Source organism: Thamnophis elegans, chromosome 8, assembly GCF_009769535.1.
Source record: "Thamnophis elegans isolate rThaEle1 chromosome 8, rThaEle1.pri, whole genome shotgun sequence".
Classification (NCBI taxonomy): Eukaryota; Metazoa; Chordata; class Lepidosauria; order Squamata; family Colubridae; genus Thamnophis; species Thamnophis elegans.
This window is the reverse complement of record NC_045548.1, coordinates 29959103-29984811: the sequence shown is the minus strand read 5'-3', so window position 1 is coordinate 29984811 and position 25709 is coordinate 29959103. Positions and strand designations below refer to the sequence as shown.

Sequence of the window (25709 nt, the reverse complement as noted above, 5' to 3'; positions counted from 1 at the left end):
GAGTATATACAGTACCCATCTGTTACTCCTCCCACGCCTTTCTTCTAAACATGCAGTTCAGGTAAGTCAAACTGCCATTCCCTTCATCAGGAAGAAAACTATATGTTAAAGCTACACCATTTCTTCAGAGATATAGGTTTTCTTCCTGTTTTTAACAGTCCCTTACACATTTATGAAGTAGCTTACAATTGGTTTTATGAATTTTAAAATAAAGCTGTGCCTGAAAAGAAATTGCAAGTTAACCAAACTTTTTTTTATCTTTCTTCAACCTGCATATGAACAGATTTATTTGAATTTCAAAACTTGCTTCACAGGTTGCACTAAGCTATTTTTGTTTCAAACATATTTATTAAATAGGCCACAATTCAAACATCATACTAAGCACCAGTGCTCGTTTCAAAATCACAATCAGTGGGTTCTCATAAGGAAGTGTTAAGAAGCTTAAACATGACGACCTAGCATGGGATAGTGGCTCAAAGACTAAAGTAGGATAGGGAACTCAGGTTCTTCACTTTCAGCCACTAAAGTTCACTGGGTGTCTTGGGACCACTTACAGTGTTTCAATACTCCAGTGCATTGGGAAGCGGGGTAGATTGAAGGAAAAAGTGCCGTGTAATCTTGAAGAAAGGTGGGATATATATCAGATAAATAAAATACAATTGCAATTCAACTTTGATTTCAAGTGTATGGACCAAGTTGCTTCAATAAGAAACCTTCAGCACCTGCATAAAAGTTAATCAAAGTCTAAATCTATTTGAAGGCATCTACTTAATCTGTCACTTTGAATCAATTCAGCAATTCAGTTCAAAGTTTTGAAAAGATAACTTGATCCAATTGCTTACACAAAGTCCTACCTAACATACTGTAATGGTATGTATGAATGATCTTGGAGAGACAGGAAGAAGAGCTTAGACTAGGTAAGGATCAGATAAGAGGTAGCTCCGTCAGTAAAGGGGATGTATGTATGGCAAACATCTCAGAAGGAGTGCTCCTTAATTTCTTACATTGTAAAGGTGAGGGGGGGAGATATATATTTTCAGACTTGAAAGATTCACTTAATATAACTTTATAATAAAGTTGGAACAAGAATTTCTGGGTGTGTTTCTCATCTGGACTATCTCCGAAGGCTGACCCCATATGAAACCAAAAGGAAACATACCATTGCTTAATGCAATGTGATAGCTCAACCACAGAATAAGGAAAGTATCAGAGAATGCACGTAATATTTTAAAGTGAAGCTCAGTGAGAATTGAAATATAAAATCTATAAATGTGAAAGAAGTTTGCCATACAGAAAAGAAGTTGTTAATAAGCTTAATTGTTGTTTGTCTAATGTCTTTCTGAAATGTAATTTCTTCTGCCCCCACTGACTGCATTCTTCAAGTGGTAATAAAATACCTAGCCAATGCTCGCCCATCTACTGGTCTCCTCAGAAATGAACCTAACTCAGGGGCATCCATTGAATTTACCTCTTTTATAAAAAAAAAAAAAGTCAAGAGCAGCACTGTGCCATAAACTCCATCTCTTTAATACATGCACATATTGTGTAGAAAAAGGTTAACTGCATTACTTTGGCCCCATGCATTTTTTGTCATTTCTTCCATGTGACTTTACACTAATGCCATGGCCTCCATCTCCAAGGTATGACCATTGGAGTTGGTATGCTCTGAAAGATATTCTGAAACTGTCATCTCAGGATGCCTCAGTCAAGGACTCTAGTGGGCACTTAATTTACCCAAGCTCAAACCCAATAAGAACCCTTCAATATTAATTCTAATCACTTGTCAGAAAATACTTCTTTGCCCTTTTGGGAGGTTTATATAGTTTCATCATGTAGATCCTCAAAAATCATAATAATAACCACCCACTGAAAGCTTCAGCCACCTATATTTGACCTTACAGATAACTAATAACACCCTAAATAAATGGAGAGGAATACTTTATTGTAGATCAGATGCCAATAGGTAGAAGAACAAGTAGTAGCATAGCTGTGCGCTTGACTAACTTAAAATCTGAATATGATTTCGAAAGATACATAGAAGTTTTTGAAAGCTGATAATAACTATTCATATTTGAATAGGAGAATGTGCTTGACAAAATTCCACATTGATAATTATCTAAAGCACAACTAGAAAACAAATTACCTCCTGCATGGTTGCACCGCAGTAGTATTAAGATTAAAAGTCTTCTTGAAATTGTACAGACTGAAAACTCTGTCATTTAAGCTATCTAATTCAATGCAGCCTTCATAATGTGGATAGTCCAGTAGACTCGGAGGCTGTAAGAATAAGAACAGTCTTTAAAAAAATATAGCAGCAAATGATAAAATGGGCACAGAACTTTGGCTATAATATTGAATTAGAAAAATGGGAAAAATTTGGGGGAATAAACTTTAAAATGACACTATCAGTTGCATATAAGGAAAACCAGTACAAAATATTTTACAGATGGCACCTGGCACCAACAAGGTTAGCTAAAATCTTAACAAATACCTCCCCAAAATGTTGGAAATGCGAATCAATACACGGAACATATTACCATTTATGGTGGACCTGTGAGGAGGCTAAAATTTTTTGGAAAAGGATCAAAAATTGGCTGGAGGCAATAACAGGGGTTAAAATAGAATGGAAACCTGAAGTTTTTTTTATTAGGAATAATGTCTGCGAAATACAAAAAAGAAATCCAATATCTAATACTACAGCGGCAAGGATTGCCTTTACCCAGAAATGGAAAAACAAATTAATTCCAAGCGAAGATGAAATAATAAAAAAGCAAATTTCAATAATGCTCAGTACAGTATAAACATAGAAATTGCAATTGTCATGAGATTCTGTGACCTTTGATACATTTTCATTATTGCATTATACAGACCCAACCATTACAATTACATTCAGAATTCCATATCCTTAACATTCTAATTCTTAATTAAAAGAACTTTAAAAGAAAGGTTTTGACTTTTAAGATTGCAAAAATAACTTTGAATATTTGGTATTTACTGATTCACTGAATGTTGGCCCTAATAATTAAAAATCTCACTTTCACATAACATTTCTCAATTTCTCCAGTCTATTTTGAAGTCAACCATGCAGTTATACTCATTCTTCAGAATAAAGAAAACAGGCAGAGAAAATCTTGAGACAAGTGGTGTTTACTCTTCAGCTGATCAATAAATATGCAAAATCAATTATCCCATCAGTGTCCCATCTAAAACTACTGCAACAAAACCCTGTCACTCTGTAATGCAAAAAGAAAAAAAAATAGATTGTGGGCAGAAAGATCTAGAACAGTGATGGTGAACCTTTTATCCACCAAGTGCCCAAACTGCGCATGCGCATGCCCAAATGAAAAGACGTGCGTGCGCACAAACATGCACAAGTGCAAACATGCGCCTGTGCAAACATGTGCACTGCATGCACATATTTGCATGCATAGCAGAGACCCAAAGATCAGCTGGCCGGCAGGAGGTGGGGCATCCCAACACCAGCAGCATGGCAAGAGATGAGATCTTTTTGCTTTGTGAGCTTTTGTTTTGTTGTTTGCAGGGAAAAAGAAGCTCACAAAAGAAGCGCCACAGAGATCTGACCTGGGGTGATGGCACTCATGCCAGCAGAGAGGGCTCTGCGTGCCACCTCTAGCACGTGTGCCATAGGTTTGCCATCACAGAAATAGATAATTTTAGGTTGATCAGATTAAATTTTCTTTGAAAAGATTGAAGTTAAATATTGGTGGAAAACTGGTAATTTATTAGCACATTATTTAAAACAAGAGAAACACAAAATGTAATCTAATTAATTTACACTTTCTCACTTGTATTTTAATATAAAATAAGTAATTTTATGAATTTTATGATACAGTAGATCAACAGCAAATGAATAATATTTTGAGTGAATTTGATATTCAATTGTTACCACAGGATTGTGCAAGGGTTTTGAAAGCAGCTTTGGAACTTAAAAAATATTTGAGACAATTCAGCTGATGAAAAGCAGAAAGCCTCCAGCCTAGATGGTTTCCTTATTAAATGGTATAAATATTTTATCATTCTTTTGAGCCCAGTATTATAAGAGGTTTATACTAAATAATTTACATATGATTAATTGCCTTTATCTTTTTATGAGGCTTATATAAAGTGAATTTAAAATCAGGTAAAGGTTCTAAATTCTATGGAAAGGTATAAACCCATATCATTAATTAAGGTAGACACTATTAACTGTTTTGTTGGCTAGATCATTGCAGTGAGTGTTATCATACATAATTTATCCATCTCAGTCCAGATTTATTAAAACTAGACATCAGACAATTTACATTTATTAATAGATTTTGGACATAGCTCAAGAAGTATTAAATTCTGTTCTATTAAAATCTTTAGAAGCTGAAAAGCTTTTGAAATGTTTCAGATTACTTTTCTAAAGCAAGTTGCATGTGGATGTGGATTTCCACCTTCTTTCATTATATGGATTGCAATTATATTTGAGAGCCAGTTTGGTGTACTGGTTATAGGCTAGAAACAGGAGACCATGAGTTAAAATCCTATTTTAGGCATGAAGCCAGTTTGAAGCCTATCTCTTAACAACCTAGAACCGTGATGGCGAATCTATGGCATGTGTGCCACAGGTGGCAGACAGCGCCCTCTCTGTGGGCACGCGAGTCATCTCCCTAGTTCAGCTCCACCATACATGCACATGCACCTCCTGCCGACCAGCTGGTCATCAAGTCTCTGCCATACAGGGGCAGGGTGCATGCGGAGGGGCATGCTCGAATGCACAGGGATGGGGGCATGTGCCTCCGTGGGGCCAGAGCGCATGCAGGGTGTGCATGCGCATGGCATTTTGAGGGTTCAGGTGCACACACACATGCATGCTTTGGGACTCAGTCCAGAAAAGGTTAGCCATCACTGACCTACAAGAAGGCAACGATCCCAAGCCACTTCAAAAATGTGGCCCAGAAAACTCTCTGAATGTTTTATGTTCAATTTTACTCCAAAGTTAGATGGCACTATTTTACTTGAAAGTATGCAGGATCTGGAATAGTAACTTTAAATCAAATATTTTATAATTATTATTTTAAGGAATTTCAGTGGTTTCAGATAGACTTTTGTTTTGGCCTAATACACCATATTGGGAAAATAATCAGCTGAAGCATATCTTAAATAGTTTCTTGAGGTGCTTCAAAGAAACTGGTGTTTTTGATGAATTCTGTTTCTGAAACCAAATTGGTTTTATATTTATATTAAAAATATTAAATGTCATAGGTTTGACAAATCTATAAATTCTTTTAATCTTTTTCTATAACTCCAAAAGTCAAACAAATCATGGAAGCTGACTAATTTTTTCCATTTTCAGAATTTTGCTTCTTTGTTTCAAAGCTGGATAATGCTTGACACAGAATTCGACCAAAAATAAACTACAACATAACCTCTCAAGGCATATACTGCAGTGGAGATTTTATTTCCAAGTACTTTTTTGTAAGAATACTATGATAAAATTATGAGAAATGTCATCTATTGGATTATAAAAAATAATGATTTATTTTTTCTAATATTTGCATAAGACATAAAGCTATTACCGTAAATTCTGGTGGATATCCTCCCACATAGAAGACCACTTTGTCAGGATCCAAGTTAAGAAGAGTGTTACTATTCCTACTGAGATCTTTGGCTGACAAATCTGAGGGTGCAGCATGCTTGTATGCTAATTCTGCATACTGGTAAATTCTAGAGAAGAAGAAAAATGCATACAATTGAAAGTCTTCCAATATGAGTGCAAAATAATTGGAAAGGATCTATTTTAAGGGTCCATACCTCTTAAATGTGACCTGATCCAAAGCTATATCCTTAGTGGTTTTCTCATTCAATTTTTCCTTCACTCGTATTTCATTTTTGGAGCCTCCTAAGTTATAGGCACAAATAAGATGACCACCACGAATAGCCATACCAATATAGTTGCTGGAACTCTGAACATGAAAGCTTAAGTTAATTCTTCAGACAACTGCTATATATTATATAACCTTTTTTTTTAATCATCAAATGTAATGCCTGCAAAGGAGGAGTATGCAAACAAGATCATCAGGGCAGGGACATGTTTTTAATTTTTCTGAGTCTGCTGAGATTCCAAAAATAAAAATAAAAAAATTCCCACATAAGCTTGTGTTCACCCCTGGAAACAAAGTTGCCTTAGAGATAAATCTAAATATTCAAGGAAATTGGATGGTACAAATCCTCCAAGGAACTCTGAATGGATGTTTATAATCCTCTAATTATCTGATAGAATATTCTAGTCCTCAAATTCAGGATTCTATAGGCTAAATCATTTCCACTGATATATAGTATAAGTATACATACATACACAAATGCACATATAGTAAACCCTGATTAACAGACTAATAAGTGAAGTGGTGCCTGTTTCAGCCAATGTCATTTAAAAGGTGAATCAGATTTATGTATGTCTAAAAGTTTTATAATGCCTTGGTAAGGCCACACTTGGAATACTGCATTCAGTTCTGGTCGCCACAATATAGAAAAGATGTGGAGACTCTGGAAAGAGTGCAGAGAAGAACAACAAAGATGATTAGGGGACTGGAGACTAAAACATATGAAGAACGGTTGCAGGAACTGGGTATGTTTAGTTTAAGAGAAAGAAGGACTAGGGGAGACATGATAGCAGTGTTCCAATATCTCAGGGGTTGCCACAAAGAAGAGGGAGTCAAACTATTCTTCAAGGCACCTGAGGGTATAACAAGAAGCAATGGGTGGAAACTAATCAAGGAGAGAAGCAACTTAGTACTAAGGAGAAATTTCCTGACAGTTAGAACAATTAATCAGTGGAACAGCTTGCCTCGAGAAGTTATGAATGCCCCAACACTGCAAGTCTTTAAGAGGATGTTGGAGAGCCATCTGTCTGAAATGGTATAGGGTTTCCTGCCTAGGCAGGGCGTTGGACTAGAAGACCTCCAAGGTCCCTTCCAACTCTGCTATTGTATTGTATATAGAAAACAGACAATGTTGAAAGCTTCACATGGAACAACAGGCTTAAAATATCTAAATGCTAAGAATCAATTAGAAGAATTATACTAGGATGGGTAATTAACACAAATAATTCATGACAGTACACATTTGATGCTTTTAGAAAGTAATTATGTGGGTCCTTTGACATAATGACAGGAGCTTGGCTCTATTTTTAGCTATAACTCCATTTATTTATTGCATTAAAGATACATTTGGAAGATAATTTTCACCATTATTCAAATAATAAATCCCAAACTGAAAATATCATGTAAATAATTTGTTGGGGTAGAGGAAGTCACAGAAAAATATGGGTATTAGGTAATATTTTAGATTGGTTTATTGTTTAGTGCCCTAAAACTGGTGAGACATAATAATTGATATACAAGCCGAAGAAAACCCTTACATAAACATGGGACTGATGTCTCAAGGCCTAGAATAAGGTAAATTCAAAAGAGTGGAAGGTTTAGGATTTTAAATCTGAGTTTACCAAATAAACATAGAGATTAATTTCTGCATTTTGCTGTAGACTGACATTTTGCTTACATATGATTTATTTTTTGACAGAGTGACTCCTTTTTTAAATTCTGGAACACCGTTATGTTGTTTTCAGTTTATGAACTTTCTATTGAACTAATCAATATTGATTACTATTTTTCATGTGATCTTCAAGGGTGTATTTAAACATTAAGCTTCATTATTTTCCATATGTAATATAATATTATTTATTGCTATTTTCCCTCTGTTTCTGATTTTTTTTCTTGTTTTTTTGCTGATTTTTTCCTTATCTTTTTTGGCATATTAAGGTTATATAATTTTTAAAATGCTATCTCAAATTAAACAGCAGTGAAGAAGGTACCTAGGGCCATGTTCAAAGATACAAATAAACTGTGCTTCCAGCTTATATATAACAGAACAATCCAAAAGAGGGCACTCTTCTTTATATTTCAAAGGGCTCTTAACTATCTCTTTTTGTGACTAATCCAAATATAGACTAGTACTATATATGATCAAGACTCAATTCAGAGCCTTTTGGGAGAATGAAGAGCTTTTAGAGATAACAGAATCCAATAATTTAAAGGTTCTGGATTGGGACCACTGCTGGTGAAAACATCAATGATAGTATTGTTACAGTCATGACGTTTTCCACAGGTGAAGACTTGGCCTCTGCAATAGACAGAACGCCTCCCTTTACCTCAAATTTATTCAGTTACGGTTTTTTTTTAAAAAAAAGGTTTAGACTTGAAATTTTAAAAATGAATAAATTACAGTAAAATAAAATATATTTTGGTGATAGATTTATGATTTTTCAATAATGGCTTGGTAAGAAACAGTCAACACTTACATCTTTGTTACCCAGATACATGACAAACATGTTGCGTGTTTGTGTCATGTCTTCCTTTTTATTAGGCCTTTGTAGAAGGAAAGAAAGGGAAGTATAACCCTTCAGATCATCCAGGATATCAGGAAGTCGAACTTCAACTCCCGATTTGCCGTTGAATTTCATAGGGATGGCCACCTAAATAAGGTTTGTAAGTAATTACAAACTTAGTTAGGAAGCAAAGCAAAGCTTCAACTTACACACATTTCAACAAGTATATCATTCTTAAACAATTCAACCAACTTGGACTTAAACAGTTTTTTGAATATTACTCTTATCCCCATTGGCTTGACCTATGTAGACATCCAAAATAAAACACTTTTGAGAAAGGATGCATAAAAATATTTTGATAAGTATGTGAGAATAATTTTTTAAAAGGAAGCAAGGAATTTTTTGCCACGCACCTTATTTGCAGCATCCCTGGCTTGCTGGATGAGCTCCCTGATGCGATTTATATTCTCAGTTAGATTGCTTGTTGATATGACTTGTTGATTGATATTTGTAATCTTGTTAAACAGATCTGGGAGCATGCTTGTTAAATTATTTACTGTTGAAAGCATTTTAAAATGAAGGAGAAATGTAGGACATTACATATCAAATTTCAGATTGCCAATTTATAGACATAATTATTACAATTATGACTAAAGCCTAAAGGAACCGGGAAATTAATTTTTAGTTATTAACAATATACTAGTTTAATTACTTGCTAATTATAAGTCCTGAGTGGGTACAGAAATGGAAAATTATAACTGACCAGCTTGCCATGCCCTATTTTGTTTTCAAGAACACAAACTAGAAGAAATAGCTACAACTGTTAAGCTTAAAAATATGAACAGTCTTTTCCAGTCTTTCACATCCTCCAAATGTCTTGAACTACAAAAATTATTCACCCATACCCAACATTCAAGGTGAAGAATTCGAGATTTGTCTAAACAACCACTGGGAAATATACTTATAAGTTTGGAGAAAACATGACTAGTATTGTACTATAAGCCCAATAATCACTATAGCTCTCTAACAGTGTTCTACAACAGAAAGGGGAACTTTCCCTATATCTAAAATGAGGCTGTTGCAGGAAGTGATAGTCCTGTGTAGATTTGCTTCACCATATAAACTTGCTTCAATTTAACAAGTTAAACCTACTTGTGATCTGTTAAACCTAAACCTATCACTACAATAAGTTAAACTTGATATCTGAAATCATTACAAGTGGTGTTCCCAACTGCTTCAACCCAATGATTATGCCCGTAAAATGGAGCAAGGGGATTCAAGCATTTTTGCTACTGCTTAGATTTGATCAAAGTATCTAAAATCAGATATCCAAGAGCTGCCTTCCATATATCTATGCTATGTAGGTTTTGACAGGTGTTACTATGCAATTTCTTAGGTCATAGACCTAAATTATCTGGTTTTGACTTTTCCAGAAAATTCTCCACAAAGTTTGGTTCCATATGACTCAAAAGACATATCAACAATTGACCTTTTTCAGAAAATATATCATAAGAAAACTCTGACATTAATTTAAAAATATATTAAGGAATCCATGTAAAAGAAAAAAGCTACCTGAATGGCTTGCTTCTCTCAAAGCCTTGTTGAAATCAGTAATCTGTACATTTTCATAAGTGTTTTTTATGTTCTCAACTCCAGCTTTAATTGGCTCCAGTTCACTGAGTACATTTGTAGTAATATTGTTGGCATTCTTAATCATGGTATTTGCAGTTGTGATTAAACTCTCTGTATTATCTAGTAGGCAAATAAAGTGGCATATACATTCAGGATAACATTTATTTGTCTTTTAAGATACAAAATATGTAAAATGCTCTCTACTGAAATATATGAGACTTATATTCTGCACTATTGTAGGTAAATATATAATTTGTATACAATTTTTTGTTTCTTTTCTTCCACTTAATGCTTTTTAAATAAAAAATATAAGGGTACAATAAATTCAATAAAATGTACATTAGTAAAAAGCCACATCATCTTACTTACCTCTCTCTATTCCCTGGAGGTTATTTTGGAACTCACTAAGATCTCCCCGTATTGCAGTTTTTTTCCGTTCGGCTTCCTGAAGCTTGTTCTTCATATCATCAAGTGCTGGACTGAGATCTATAAAATAATCCACTATAAATCATCCTGACAATTATGGATTGCCCTCACTTTATTACTAACTAGCTGATGACCCAGCATTGCCCAGATATTTATAGACGTTTGTCTGACAGGGAGCCATTGAGAGGGGCCTTTCTTCCCCCTACTCCCATGCCTATCAAGCCTGCCCTCTCCCTTCCCCCTCCCATGTGCTCCTCTTTCCCACCCTGTCTATGATCCTGGCACATTGCCTCAAATCCATCAGGCGCTTCCAATTGATTCACTGGAGGACAAACGTCACAGTTGGCTTTCCAGAGGAATCAGCGAAGGAACTGACATCACAAACAATTGCTGCTCTAGGACGTTGCACTTGCTCTGCTTAACAGCCCAGGCTCTCCCTATTCCCTCCCATGACATCACAAACAATTGCCCTTTGCTTGATTTGAAGTGGAGACATCAGAAATAACTAAAATACAGCAACCAGCCCATTGTAGCCCCCACCTCATTGTGGAGGAAGAAGAGGTGAGGAGCATTCTGAGGGCTGTGAACCCTAGAAAGGCTGCTGGTCCTGACGGTATCTTTGGCCAAGTGCCTAAAAGATTGTGCTGATCAGTTAGCTGGAGTCTTTACCAGAATCTTCAATCAGTCTTTTTTCCCAGTCCACTATTCCACCTTGTTTAAAGGATTCCACCATTGTTCCGCTGCCAAAGAAGTTCCCTATCAATAACTTCAACGATTAAAGACTAGTGGCAATCACTCCTATCATCATGAAATGTTTTGACAAATTGATCTGCTGGCACATCATTTCTGGTCTTTTGCATACATTTGCTAAACACTAGTTTGCATACAGAAGAAATAGATCTACAGAGGACGCTATAGCCATCATTCTTCACACTACTCTGACTCATCTGGAACAATGGGGGGGGATTATGTGAGGATACTTTTTGTAGATTTTAGCTCTGCATTTAACACAATACTTCCACATAGACTAGTGTCTAAACTTATGGATCTTGGGCTTTCTTATTCAATCTGCCTTTGGATTATGGATTTCCTGTCTGGCCGCTCTCAGAGGGTCAGATTAGGTAATCATATCTCTTCAGCCTTTATTTTTAACACTAGTACACCCTAGGGTGGTGTGTTGGGTCCCTTACTCTATACTCTTTATGTGCATGACTGCATTTCCACTCACACTGGTGGGACTAATATCTGGGGGGGGGGGATGAGTCTACCTAACAAGATGAGGTGGACTGGTTGCTTTTGTGGTGTAGAGACAATAACTTGGTTCTTAATACCAATAAGACCAAGGAGCTTATAGTAGACTACAGAAGGAATAGATCAGACATCCAGCCCTTGCTTATCAATGGAGACTGAGTGGAGCAAGTGGCCAGTTTTAAGTTTCTGGGTGTTATCATAAAAGAGGAACTGACCTGGGGCACTCACATTGCAGCATTGGTCAAAAGGACCCAGCAGAGATTATACTACCTGAGACTTCTCAGGAAACAACAACTGAATGAAAAACTGCTGGTGACCTTCTATCACTGCATCATAGAGAGTATTTTAACTTACTGCATCTGTGGTTTGCCAATTGCACAATGGCAGATAGGACAGAACTCCAGAGGGTTAATGTCATTGCCCAGAGGATTATTGGTTGTCCTCTCCCCTCTTTATACCTCCCACTGCCTTAAGAAAGTTCAAAACATTCTTAAAGATCCATCTCATCCTGGACACCCTTTTTTTTAACTATTACCATCTGGCAGATGGTACAGGATAATAAAAACAAGGACAAATAGGCTAAAAAACAGCTTAAATCCCAGGGCAGTAACTATATTGAATTCTATGGTATAGTACAATGTTGGGTGTTCAATTTCAATTATATAGAAAGTAAAGGATATATGTTTGTGCTTTTATTTTTATAGTTATAATGTACACTGAAGACAGCATTTAATTTTGTTGTACTATGTGCAATGACAATAAAGTACACTAAATGGTAAAGGGTCTGCTGCTTGAGCAGGCAGCTGGACTAGAGGACCTTCCAGCTCTATTCTATTCCAAATATGACTTTGGTTTGAGCATTTTAGAAATATCAGAGCACCTTTCCCAGATAATTTACAATTACTGGTAATCAGGGACGTGCAGTCACTAGAGGCAGGGGAGGCGTGGCCTCACCAGTCATGAGGAAAAGGAAAGAATTTTAAAGAATTTTTTAAAAATAATTAAAGCCAAGGTAGTTGCTACCAGATTCACAGTGACTTGGAACAGTGCTTTGTGTTAACCATAGGGGCCTCCTGTGCATAAGGAATTTTTCACCTTTTAAGAGTTAACCAAGGGTTAAAATGCGAAGAATTCCTTATGCAAATGAGGCACGTATTCTCTCGCCTGCTGTAGAGGGCATTTTTAGAGGCTTTTTAGAGTTCTCTGGGAGCAACTAGCTCAGTCTGACTCAGAGCTCTGGCCTTTCATGAGGGGAGGGCAGGGCAGGCAGAAGCAAAGTTGAAATCGTCTCTGAAACAGCTGGAAAAGGTGCTTGTGTGGGGAGGGGGGAGGAATTCAAAAAGTTTGATCGGAAGGCAGCAGGGGAAGGGGGGGTATGGCAGAGGAGCTGCTTTCAAGCCTTTGGAAAATATATCCAATCCAACTTCTGTGTTTGTGTTTGTGTTTGTGTTTGTGTTTTTTTGAGAGTGAGTGAGGGATTCAATTTCTCTGTGTGCGTGTGTCTGTTTGAGAGAGGGGGGAGGGAGGGAGAGAGGGAGGAAGGAGGGGGAGGGAGAAGAAAAAAAATGGGAAAACTTATTTTGCAAGGGGGGAAAAATGCTGTCACTTTAAATCAGAACTGAGCATGCCTGGCTGTGGAATTCTGGGAGTTGAAGTCCACAAGTCTAAAAAGTGCCTCACCAGCCCTAAAGCTGACCGCACGTCACTGCTGGTAATCAATGGAAGGAATCCAGGTCAAACAATTCTGGAAGTTGAAGTCCATACTTCTTAATGTTGCCAAGACTGTGAAACGCTGATACAAGAGGAAGAAACCACTGGATTATATAGCCTCCCTTCTCTCACACACAGCTTTTACTAGGTTGAGTTTTGTAAGGTCTGTTTCTCTAAAACTCATTCTATTGAAAGGCCATCTTAAAACAAAGAAAAACATTTTATGTTTATCAAAACAAAGAAAAGCACTTTCACTACCAACTGCCATACTCGTTATCAAATGTAGTGACTGTGAACTATGATGTGAAAACTTCCGATTTCCGAAAAGGAGCCAGACAGTGATAAATATGTTATAACATAGCTTTTAACAGGGTCAGGTCTGAAGCAATAGTACAGAGTGAAACCCTAAAGTTTTTTATCATGTTTTGTAACACTTGCAATGTATGATGTGCTGATGATACCTTGCAATGTCTTCTGTGTTTCTCGTGCTTTGTTTAACACTTTTCCACTGTTGGTTTTAAGTCTTTCAGCCATTCCAGGTATATCTTTTTCATCCACTGTCTGAAAATGAAGCATTGCCAGGTAAGAGGTTTGTACAGCAAAAGAAGTGCAATTTCATAATCCAAGCCAGCAGTAGCAGAATTGCTGTAACTGTTTTGTGTGACTTCAGAACTAGAGGTTGGTGCAAAATGAAGCAGGTGGCAAAAGGGGGGGGGGGCAGAACAGAGCAATATGCTCCAGAAACAGAGCTCTTACGATAAAAATAAATTTATTTTGAAGTTTATTTATCTCAGTAGGCAAAATCTCTCTCTTATCTATCACATTTGAAAGAACTTCCCTAGGAGAGAACACAATGCTTACGTATCTCTACTTCTATCTGACCAGAACCCTGATAAGTCTTTTCAGGCCTCCTGATGTTGTGCTACCATTTGTTCTATTCATCCTACCTATGACTGAAGAGTGCTATAAATTTTGGTGATTGTCTATCTGACCAGAACCCTGATAAGTCTTTTCTCTCTCTCATATTGCTATTTTGTTTTTTAAAAATGTGCATCTCTCATAAATCACCTGGCAATCAAAGATGTTTCTAGTGTTTCCTATAAAAGCTATCATATAGCAATTATTTTTCCTTAAGAATTTGTTTGTAAGAAGAAAAAAAACATGGGAATTACACCTCGGAATTAGAGCCAGGTGGCACAGTGGTTAGAGTGCAGCACCGCAGGCTGCTTCAGCTGACTGCTAGGTGCAGTTCGGCAGTTCAAATCTCACTGGCTCAAGGTTGACTCAGCTTTCCATCCTTCCGAGGTGGGTAAAATGAGAACCCAGATTGTTGGGGCAATATGCTGACTCTGTAAACCACTTAGAGAGGGATGTAAAAGCACTATAAAGCAGTATATGTCTAGGTGGTATTGCTATTGCTAATTACAAATGTAAATTAATGCTATCTTTTTCCCCAATAAATTTCATTTGAAGCAGAGTAATTATCTGGAAATCGAGATGGTACGTAGCTGGTAAAGCCAAGACAAAAATTAATTAAACAGCACTCTGATGAGAACAACTACATAAAGCTAATATTTTTGGTCTCTAATCATTTCTCCCAAGAGTCACATTGAAAATTACAATTTAGTCCAACTTTGAGAGATCTCTAGAAACTGCATTCCAGGTTTCTATAAGCTATGTAAGATCTTAAGGCCCGCCTCAATCTGTTACTGTCCTACAAGTGCAATAGATCACATGTTAAGTTTGTTTATTTTTCTACTGGGAAGGAGGAGGGTGGTCTGAAAGTAGTTCTACATCCATTACCTTGTCAAAATCAGACCAGATCTTCCTTGGAGATTTAGGTTTACAGTGACTATTCTTTTCTAGACATAAAAGATCAATTAAAATAGCACATTAAGTTGCATTCAGATGAGTTCTAGGGGTCTTCTTATAGTTTGGTTGGTACTCCTTTACAGAATTAGCTTTTGCTAAGATTGCTCTTTAGCATCTTCTCCTGCAGTGTAGAACATGTTCAGCCTCTTTGCATACATCTTACATTAAGGCAGGGAGGTCATTAAAGACAACTAAAATCTTGTCTTCAGAATTTATACAGACAGGCTACGTTTAGCCTTCCCAAACAATGCTGACATCCCAGATCTACTTCTTTTGTTAAATGTATTTGTATTTAAAAAAAATAAAGCAATTCTATATGATGTGCATTTAGAATACTCTTACCGATAAAGCTGAATCTGCTGCACTTGATGCTTTGTTGGCTGCTGCTTCTGCTGCTCGAATAATATCAGAAATATTCTCAAAAGCACTAGCAGCTCCCACAGTACAGGTCACTAACTCATTCTTGCTGGCATTCCTCTTGAGTCTGTGGAGAGGGGGAAAATATAGTGCAGGTATCAAGAAAATTATAATACTTCATCTGATATTTTGGCTTTCAGAAAGAAAGAAGGAAAGGAAGGAAGGAAGAAAGAGAAGGGGAGGAAGAAAAGGGATGGATGGTCTAGCATTATACAACTGTATTAAACACAGCATATTTTGTATGATAAGTTAATTTGAAATATTGCCATTTAAAGAAGAGACCATCACCAATAGAAGTGTATATGAAATAAAAATGAATCTATTCAAGAAATAGATTTTAAAAATGGGAATGTGTATAATTTCATCACCAATTATATTTTTGGAGGTTGGATGGGATTAATTCTGAGAAGGCATAGCCTAAACCACTATTTTTAAAGAGTAGTTCAAGAACCCCTGGGAGGCCCTCAAAAGCTTAGGGATCTGCAGAATCAATATTATTAGCCAAATATTGAAAATATTTGCAGAAAATTAAAACAATCTTACTCATTTCATTATTAATTTGTTTAAAATATTATTTTCTTCATTAAAATATTTTATTTATGTTAATATGCATTGGGCTTTATATTGTTATTTTTACATGATTCAAAGAATAAATATTCTAAGAAGGTGGCAACATCATCACTGAGTATGCAGCATTTGGCACAACTTAATTGTTCCTTCCAGCATCTTAAATGGCATTCATTTCTGCAATACAGTACAGCACTCTCCCCATTCCTCTTAAATCAGTTTCAGCATAACTATATAGTTTGCCTTTCCACCAGAAGGGAACCATTCATGTCCAATGTATAAAACACTTCAAGCAAGGAATAAACCATTCTAAAACAATTAATTTACAAAAGTGAAGACATACTCATCCAACTTTCTTGCCAGGTCTTGTAAAGAGTTGGCATGCATTTCTGCTTTCACTACCAAAGGTTCCTTACTGGAAGATAAGAATTGGCTCTTCAGTTTTTCATCCAGATCTTTCTTTGCTCCATCCAAATTGGCAGCTAGGCTTTCATATTCCTGGAATTAGAAGAGAATTTTATGCATGGTGACTAAGATGCATAACATATCTATAAGAAATAAGTGGCAAGCTTTTGTTTGTTTTAATTTCTTACATAAACCCCAATGGCTGCGCTTTTGAACACAACATGAAGATTACATACAGCAAATGAGCTAGAGATTCCCTTTTCATATGGGAGTAGTAACAGTTCCTATATTTTGCAAATAGTTACTACTATCTACAAAACCAAGTCATTATTGGTAGTATATTCTTATTTTATCATAATATGAATGTTATTTTCCTCTTTTCAGCCTTATAGAAACTTTAATTCTTTCAAATTTACCTCTTTACTCTTCTGGAACAATTCAAATATATTGTTTGTTTGAGACACTGATGCTTTAGCAGAATTCAGAAAATCCCTTATAGCACTCTGTTGGGTAGTCATCTCTTCTGTCTGTTTCTGATAGAAAAATAAAACAGTGATTCCTTTTATTAATGCAAAAGAAAGTTCTATAGCATAGTATAATTACAATTTATATCTTAATTTAAATATGATTTTATATACTGCCACAATCATACACAGACTCTTGGTAGCTCAAAACATAAAAAGAAAAAAAACAATAACAATAGAAATTTTATTTAAAAAAGCCAACAGACAAATCTAAACTCCAAACCAGCGGTCGGCAATCTTAAACACTCAAAGAGCCATTGGACCTGTTTCCCACAGAAAAGAAAACACTGGGAGTCACAAAACCCTCCCCATTCCTGATTATTTCCTGAATGGCCACAAAACTAGCATACGTAGTTGAATTAAACGTTCTGTTTTCTTCTGACACTTTTCTTTTCTTGGATTTATCCATGGTTGGCCTACCAGGGTCGAAAAGCTCAATAAATCGCATGCCAGCGGGTGCAGTTGTGACACATATTTTGAGTATTAGGGAGCCACAGCAGAGGGATGAAAGAACCATATGTGGCCCCAGAGCTGTGGGTTGCTGATTTTTGCTCCAAACGATTTGGTGTCAACTCCTAAATGCTTTCTATTAAAGCTTTGTTTCAAACAGCTTCTACCAGTACCGAGGCCAAACACATTTCTCATAGGAAGCCATTCCAGAGGACTGGGCCAACAATGGAAAAACAACTTCCTAAAAATAGTGAAGGGCCACCAGCTACTCTTCCAGTAGTTGGGAATGGTTAGAATCAATATGATTGGGATGAAAGTTGCTGGATAGATTCCAGAAGAGAAAAGCATTCAAAAGTACGAAATTCAGCCAATACCTAACTCATTGAGGATATAATATAACATTTTTTTAAAGGTGGAAAGATAGATCTGGTATAAAATAACAGTGACCATGGGGTGTGAAAGTGAAGGATTTTTCTTTTGAGCCATTTCCTAAAAACCTCTTCAGCAAATGAATCATCAAATTAAACAGAGGCATTATTCTGTGAAATATGGGAATTCTCAGAGCCTGGGAAAGAAGAGAGAGGTTTTCAAAATATGGCAGCTTAATAGAAGACAGATATTTCAGCCTTACTGCTTAAGCGAGATGTCAATCCATTTGTTAAAGATTCGGTGAGAAAGAAATTCAAACAGTTCATCAACACTCCACCTTAATGTACTTACTAATAAACTAGGATTGGTCTATACTTTTCTACTTAACTAAAACTTTGTAACTTTTCTTGACATTAAACCCGGTTAATGAGGATCTCCTTGATATTTTTTTCTTCCTTGGTCATATGCTGCTGTTAGGTGCTTGAACTACTGATCATCTGGGTCTATATGGCCCTGAAGGACTTGAAGGAAGTCCCTATTCTCCTCTAATGTCCACCCGCTTAGTACAATATTTATTTATGCTTTGTCTTTTTCCATGATGACATGAATATCAGGGGTGAAGCTCTGTACCTAATGTCTCCTGCCCTTCAAGGACAACTTTGTGGTTGAATTCTAATTCTGCCTCTAGATAAGTCCAGTGCCTCACCCTTTCTTGTCTGTTTTTAACAGGAAAGACCTCCCACTTGGTATTCTTCTTCTTCTCTGGTTAGCAACCAAGATCAAATGCTATTCTGAATGAAATCTACCTTGTATCCACTGCTGAAGAACTATTTCTTTTAATAAACAGTGATGAATATCTTAGGTATTTGGCATGGAAACAGAACATGAACTAACAATTTTTACATGTCCTGGTATGATTGGGTCAGTCATGGTATTTGCAGGACAAAAAGAATGAGCTGGGGCATGCCAGATGACTAAACTTTTGCTTAACCATTTCTTTTAGATAAACTGTGTTATAACATACTAAAAAAATAAAATAGCAAAAAAAATATCATAGGAGAAATCTAATTCACTGGGTTTTTTACAAAATTGCCTTGAGACAAGTTACAGATGTATTAATATTTGCAATAGTTTTTGCCAATTTTCCCCCCAAATTATGAAGCTTTCCCCATTTAATGCAGCATGCATAAAGATCCACAAGCCTAGATAAGTAAGTAGTTAGACAGTTAGATAGATTTACCTTAATCTCTTCCAAAAGACGTTCATTTTCTCCATTTAAGTTTTCAGCTAGCTTGGTTTGTTCCTTTGCCTCTCGCAAAGATTCACGAAGATCATTGAGCTTGGATTGATATTCATTTAGTGAATCTCTCACACTTTTAATGAGCCCTTGGTTGTTTGTGTTACGCTTTTCTAGTTCATTCCTTATTCGATCTAGCACTATACAGAATGAATAAAGCAAAACAGGAATGAATCAAATAACCTGTAAGCATTAGGTCCTTCAAGTCTTTTTGTCTCACATTCTTTCTATAAATCAATTTCTCATCATGAAATTATTTTTAGTTGGGTAGATCAGCTGGCCTAGTAAATGTAAATATAGATAGGAATTAGCCTGTATATTTTTATCTTTATGTTTCCAAACTTTCTGTAAAGATTATTTGACAGCAAAAGCTCAACTTAAGTCCTGAACTAGTTTCAAGCAGCAACAAAGTACAACATTATTAAAGTGACTATTGCCAGTTTTCTTCATTGTTATACTACAGCTTCCTTCACATCCATTACAAACTCGGTGAGCATTTCCAGATAAGGAAACAGTCTTTCTCCATCTAGTCCCACCTTAATGAATCCAATTGAGCCATTCTACCCAAACTATGTATAGTTTATAGCTCTTACAGTGTTGGGCTTTTCCTTTTTCCTTTTCTGCTTCTGTTAGCTGTTGGCCAAAATTGCGGTTTCTCATTTCATTGATCATTTGCTGAGCTTTCACTAGCTCTTTTGCAGAGTATTCTGTAGGAAAAGAGGATCCTTCTGTAGAAGTGCCATCTATCTGTCCCAAGAGAACTAAGACAAGAAAAACAGGATTTGAATAAGTAAGAGACTTTTACCATACCCTATTACAAAGATAAGTACTATATATTTAAAGTAGGAGTACAAACATGCACTCTTCAGGACAGCTGCAAATCACTCCAGAAGTCACATCAATTTGTAGTGATAGAACTGGGAAATTGTTAAATATATGAGAATTAACTATATTAATTATAATTGGGTTTTGTCTTGCTCTAACCACTTCTTGGACTAGACCCCTAGCAAACCAATCAAAATCAGATGAAATACAGAACTTGTAAGCAGACGCGCAACCCTCTTTTAAATTTAAAAGGTGCAACCCTCTTTTAAATTTAAAAGGTGCACTTTCCATTCAACGTACTATAAGTAAATTATTAATGACATCCTGATTTATCTCAGTGGATAGAAACTGCCAATGTACATGGGGCTTATCAAAACATTGCAGTCTTATCCACAACTTCTCAGAAGTAAAGTTAATTTAATTCAATGAGACTTATTCCTGAATACATGGCTCTAGAATAATAATATATCATCCTTGATAGATGTCCCAAATGGATATTCCCATCTCCTTTTTTTCTTCTATGAACAAGGTGTGACCTTTTTGCATATTAAGAGGACAACTGAACAAGTCAAACTCAAAACGTCTATGGATGTTATGGCTATCATGAAGGTGACAAATACATTCTTGGGGAAGGGAAATTGCCTCTTGTCTTAAAGCAAATGTTTGGGCTGTTTTAGACTACTATTCTCCAATATCCACATTATAGGGAAGTTTGTAGAGAAGGTGATAAGTTTGCAAGTATCTAGACAATTCTGAATAAAATGGATTGTCTAGATCATAACAGCTAGAATTCAGATCTGGGTATCATGGAAACTGCAATGGTCATCCTAGAGGATAATCTTTTAAAGGCCAGGGATGAGGGAATGAAACCCAACATTGATTGGGGTATCCTTCCAGGCCAAATGGAAGGGCTAAGGCAGTGATTGCTAATCTTTTCTGGAGCAGGTGCCCAAAGTGTGTGCATGCACGCATGAAGGCACGTGTGCGTACACAAACCCCCAAAATACAATGCACACATGGCCCCCATAAGCATCCCACTCCACACATATGCATGTGCCCACTTTCACATGCGCCCCCTGCACAGACCTGGCCCCCACACATATGCATACATGAGCCCTGCATGCGTGCTCGCCTACACATGCGCCCTGCGCTTGTGCAGCAGAGACCTGATGACCAGCTGGCCAGTAGGAGGCACGCATGCATGCACTGTGAAGCTGAACTAGGGCTACGCATATTCATAGAGAGGGTGCTGCGTGCCACCTGTGGCATGCGTGCCATAGGTTAGCCATCATGGGGCTAAGGGGCTCTCCTCCTTCCTGAGCAGCTACTTCCAGTTGGTGAGGGATAGAAATTGAGTGCTTGCACATTGTATTATAGGACATTGTAGAGCTCAGCTATTTCCCCTTATGAATTAACATTTACTTTAAACTGCTAGAAGATATCATTTGTCAACATAGGGTGACCTATCATCATTGGTAAAAAAATCCAGCTTTTCTGTGTGTCTCTACTTTCTACGGGACAGACAGGAGATGAAGATCCTAACCCAGTGCTTGGAAGTGGTTAGGAAATAGATGAGAGGAACAGACCCAGGTTGAATTCATACAAAGGCATAGTTGTAAGTTCTGAAATCAGATATATTCTACCTATACCCTACCTATTTGGGTGGGGGTCATACATATATGTACTGAGCTGGTTTGCAATCTGGAAGTTGTCCTGGATTTTTAGCTCCTTCTTGAACAGCATGTAAAGGACAAAACCATGAGACATTTTACCCTCTGATGCCCCAATTGCATCTTTTCCTCGATCAGGAGGCATTATGCATAAACGGTGGGGTTTTTTTTTTGCCTGCGTGAGATTTTAAATAACTTCAATTGTTGTGAATAGAAGCTGTTTTAAAATCTTATTACTGCAGAAACAATTACTGAGAAGGGCAGTAATAAACCTTTTTTTAAAATTAAGATTGACTTAAATCTGTTGCCACTACTACTGCAATAAGGTTTTTAAACAGCTTCCACTGATATAAACAGAAAATGGTTTAAAGCTGAAATGAAGTGTAAAGAAAGAAATGAAAGAAAACAAATTGAAACAGAGGCTATGGTGCTGGATAAATTAGCCAAAAATTAGTTTGATTCACAGGCTGATATAATTTCCCCATCCTTAATGTAAAAGAAAAGACATTGCTCTTACCATTAATATGGATGAGAATAGATTGGATCTTGGAAATTAAAGTTCTTCCTCTTTGATTAGTTTTACTAAAGTTATTTAAAAGATTCTGTGCTTTCTTGTAATTACCTTCAGCCTAAGAGTTAAAAGTTACATAACATTAGTAAAAGTTTAATTTAAAAGTATTGAATATTATTGATTATTTGGGTGTTTATGTAACACCCTATTTTATTAACACACATCTTCATAGTATAATTTGCTATTATAATAGGACTAATTTAACCAAAGGTTAAATTAGGCATTTTTTAGCTATTCATAAAAGAGGTGTTTTTTTTTTTATAAAATGCATTTATTGCATAAACTTTATCAGAATGATTAAACAGATATCACACAAGGATAAAGATACAAAAGCAAAGGAACAGATACTACTAATAAACATAAATAAACATTATGGAAAAATAAGTATTGATGACTTGTGAGAAATCTGATCACTCAAGATAGAAACCAAAGCTTTGGGGATAGGTGCAACAATGTATACTTTTTTGGGGAACACTGTGATGATCATCAAGTTTCTCGCTAACCGTGACAGAGAGAATGCCCCAAGTCAAACTCTTTTATAAATTTTATATGTCTCGTTGACATTGACAAGCAGAAATATAAAAGAAATGATACAATTACAGGTAGTCCTTGAGTTATAACAATTTATTCAGTGATTATTTGAATTAAGACTGCACTGAACAAATCTTGCTTATAGCCGGTCTTCGACTTACAACCAAAATTGAGCCTGGAATCTCAATTGCTGAGTGAAGTGGTCATTAAGGAAGATGTCACATGACTGCCCATGTAATTGCTTTGCTCAACGACTGCAGTCCTGGCACTCTGGTTGTGGTTATTAAATGATCATGAAGGTCATTAAACTGACAGACTACTAGATACAGAATGTGGGATCCCTCAGGGCAGGGAGAGATGCTGGAAGCTCCGCTTAAGAGCTGAAAATCCTCCCTGTTAAAATCCATGCAGGGTTTTCAGCTCCTGAGTGAGAGGATGTCGCACAGAGATCTTCCCCAACCACCTGAGGCACCTGCACTGCCTATCCTATTGTGTTGCCTCTCCACTCTCTGCTTGAATTTGGGGTCCTTCTCATCTCTAAGAGCTGGCTAAAAAATGCCTGTTAAAAGATGTCATTTCTTTTCCACAGATGGAAGGTAATACCTTCGGCAGGATGCAGTAACAGAACTCAGATCTTCTGGATCTGAGCTGCATTTCTCCACCTTGCACCAATATGGACACTAGGGTAACATTTTGCCATTTATTAAAGATACCTTGAGACATGTTCTTCAACATTTATTATTATAATTTTATACAAACTCTTCAAATCTCAAATATGATTAGTAAACAAATTTTTTATTTAAAAAAAAGCTGATAGCAATATGTAAAAGTTTTAAAACACTTACCTTTTCTTTCAGAGCATTAATATTTGATTAATGTGAGACAAACCTGTCTCCAGTTCATCTACCTTTGAGCTCTGAGTTTTAATAACAGAATGAGAGTGATTCAACAGACTCTGAAAATAAAGGCAAAACAAAATGGGAATCAGCAAACTGAATACATTCCAAATACAATTTGGAATTAGGAAAATATGGACAGAAAAGCGCTGGAATGAGACTTCATAAATTAGCTCCTACTGCCATTAATAGGTGAAGAGATGACTAAATCATAAGACAGACTTCAACAGAAAAATGTTACCTGGATGCCCTGAGACTGATAGCAAGGAGTAGCAAGGAGGGAACAAGAAATGTTAGAAATTCCATCTACAATAGGGCCAGAATAATGCATGGAAACTTAAGGATGCTAATTTCAATAGATTTAAAAATCTACCAAATTCTGGGTAGGACAATGAATACATACATACATACATACATACATACATACATACATACATACATACATACATTCTCCTACCCAGAATTTGGTAGAATATATATATTCTATATATAATTTGTGTGTGTGTGTGTGTGTGCGTGTATAATTGTATATATATACAATTTTCTGTGAAATGTTGCCTTGTTTATTTAAATTTATAGTATTTCTATTTCGATGGTAACTCAAAGGTTATGATTAACATTGCAATAAAATAAATGTCATAGCAATGTATTTAAAATTATCAGGAAAAACAGAACAATAAGATCTTAGCAAGAGCAGAGCCAAACATTTCTAACTTTCTTATTTAGCTTCAATTATTTAGAAAGGTCCTGCTTTGCTAAATCAAAACAGACAAAAGAATAGATCCCTTTACCTGAGGATATTCTAAAAGTGAAGGGCTGCAATCAAAAAGATCCTCTCCTTGTTTCCCCACCCTATCTTCAGAATACATGGCTAACATAAAAGTCCTTTCAAAGATGAAATAATTCAGAAGATGTTCGTATAGGAGAAGAGAGAGAAGATCAAAGACTTGACTCCCAATCATGCAGGGTCATTGGGAATTGTGCATGGAAAAGAATTTGCAGCTGGTATGACTATTCCCACAAGATATCACAGATGGTCATTTTAGCAGATGCCCCCCCACAACACTTTATTAAACTTGAAAAAAATATAAATAAGAAGGCAAAAACAAAAAAAGTTGAAGAGAGAAAAGGCGGACAGGAAAAAAGCAAAACTGCAGCCAAGAAGGGACAAAAACCTGTAGAAAAGAGTAACTTCCAAGTTTCTTTGGTATAGATAAAAGCATGGACTATAATGCTCCTTTGAACTATAGTAAAACATAGCACACAGTACAGTACTTCTATAGACATAAGAACTTCTAGTCATCAAATCCAAGGCTAAAAGTTCATTTATTTCCATTTCAAGCAAAATTTTAGCACTATGCTTTTGACAAACTAACCAGAAGAAGGCAATACTGCTCTACTGCTGCCAAGAATACGTATCCGTGGAGTCAGCAGAAGTTGTGCAGGAATTGGGCTGAGTTAAATTTTAAAGAAGGCTTCTAAGACAGATCCATGAATAATACATTCAAACAGTCTAATTCGAATTGGCTGCTAGGGTCTTTCTTATGAAGTGGCCTAAGAAAGAGTAATGGAATGGGTTTCATCAAATTCAGAACCATATTCCAGCCCCAAAAGAACTCTTAATATGACATTTCTTTTATTGAACTGTTTCTAGAGCATATTTCAGAAGTGTACTCAAGCCTCTGGAAAGTGAACCCAATCCCATGGAAAGCCAGTTTTTTTCGAGTTACCTCCAGTTGCTTGCTACGGACTTCCAGGTGCTTCATCTGGCCAGCAGTTGGGCACTAGTGTTGATACTTTGCATTTGAAATTCAATCACTCGAAGCTCACTTCCCATTGTACTCAAATCTCCAGCAACGTGATTACACAACTGCCACAAGCTAAACAAAAAAGAGCACACACAGAAGAGTTTAAAGTGTTACTTTTTG

At 36.4% G+C, this 25709-nt stretch overlaps 1 protein-coding gene across 1 annotated transcript in view; it reads right to left on the bottom strand.

Annotated features, from left to right (window-relative positions):
• The window catches only part of LAMA3 (laminin subunit alpha 3), a 160140-nt gene that overhangs the window by 27293 nt on the left and 107138 nt on the right, over window positions 1-25709 (bottom strand). The window contains 19 exon segments of the mRNA XM_032222910.1: window positions 2144-2277; window positions 5562-5709; window positions 5797-5948; window positions 8342-8515; window positions 8782-8924; window positions 9941-10120; window positions 10370-10486; window positions 13849-13948; window positions 15602-15743; window positions 16587-16741; window positions 17065-17181; window positions 19232-19428; window positions 19882-20049; window positions 22301-22412; window positions 23731-23756; window positions 23759-23840; window positions 25512-25561; window positions 25564-25632; window positions 25635-25661. Of these exon segments, the coding sequence (XP_032078801.1) occupies window positions 2144-2277; window positions 5562-5709; window positions 5797-5948; window positions 8342-8515; window positions 8782-8924; window positions 9941-10120; window positions 10370-10486; window positions 13849-13948; window positions 15602-15743; window positions 16587-16741; window positions 17065-17181; window positions 19232-19428; window positions 19882-20049; window positions 22301-22412; window positions 23731-23756; window positions 23759-23840; window positions 25512-25561; window positions 25564-25632; window positions 25635-25661 (2293 nt within the window).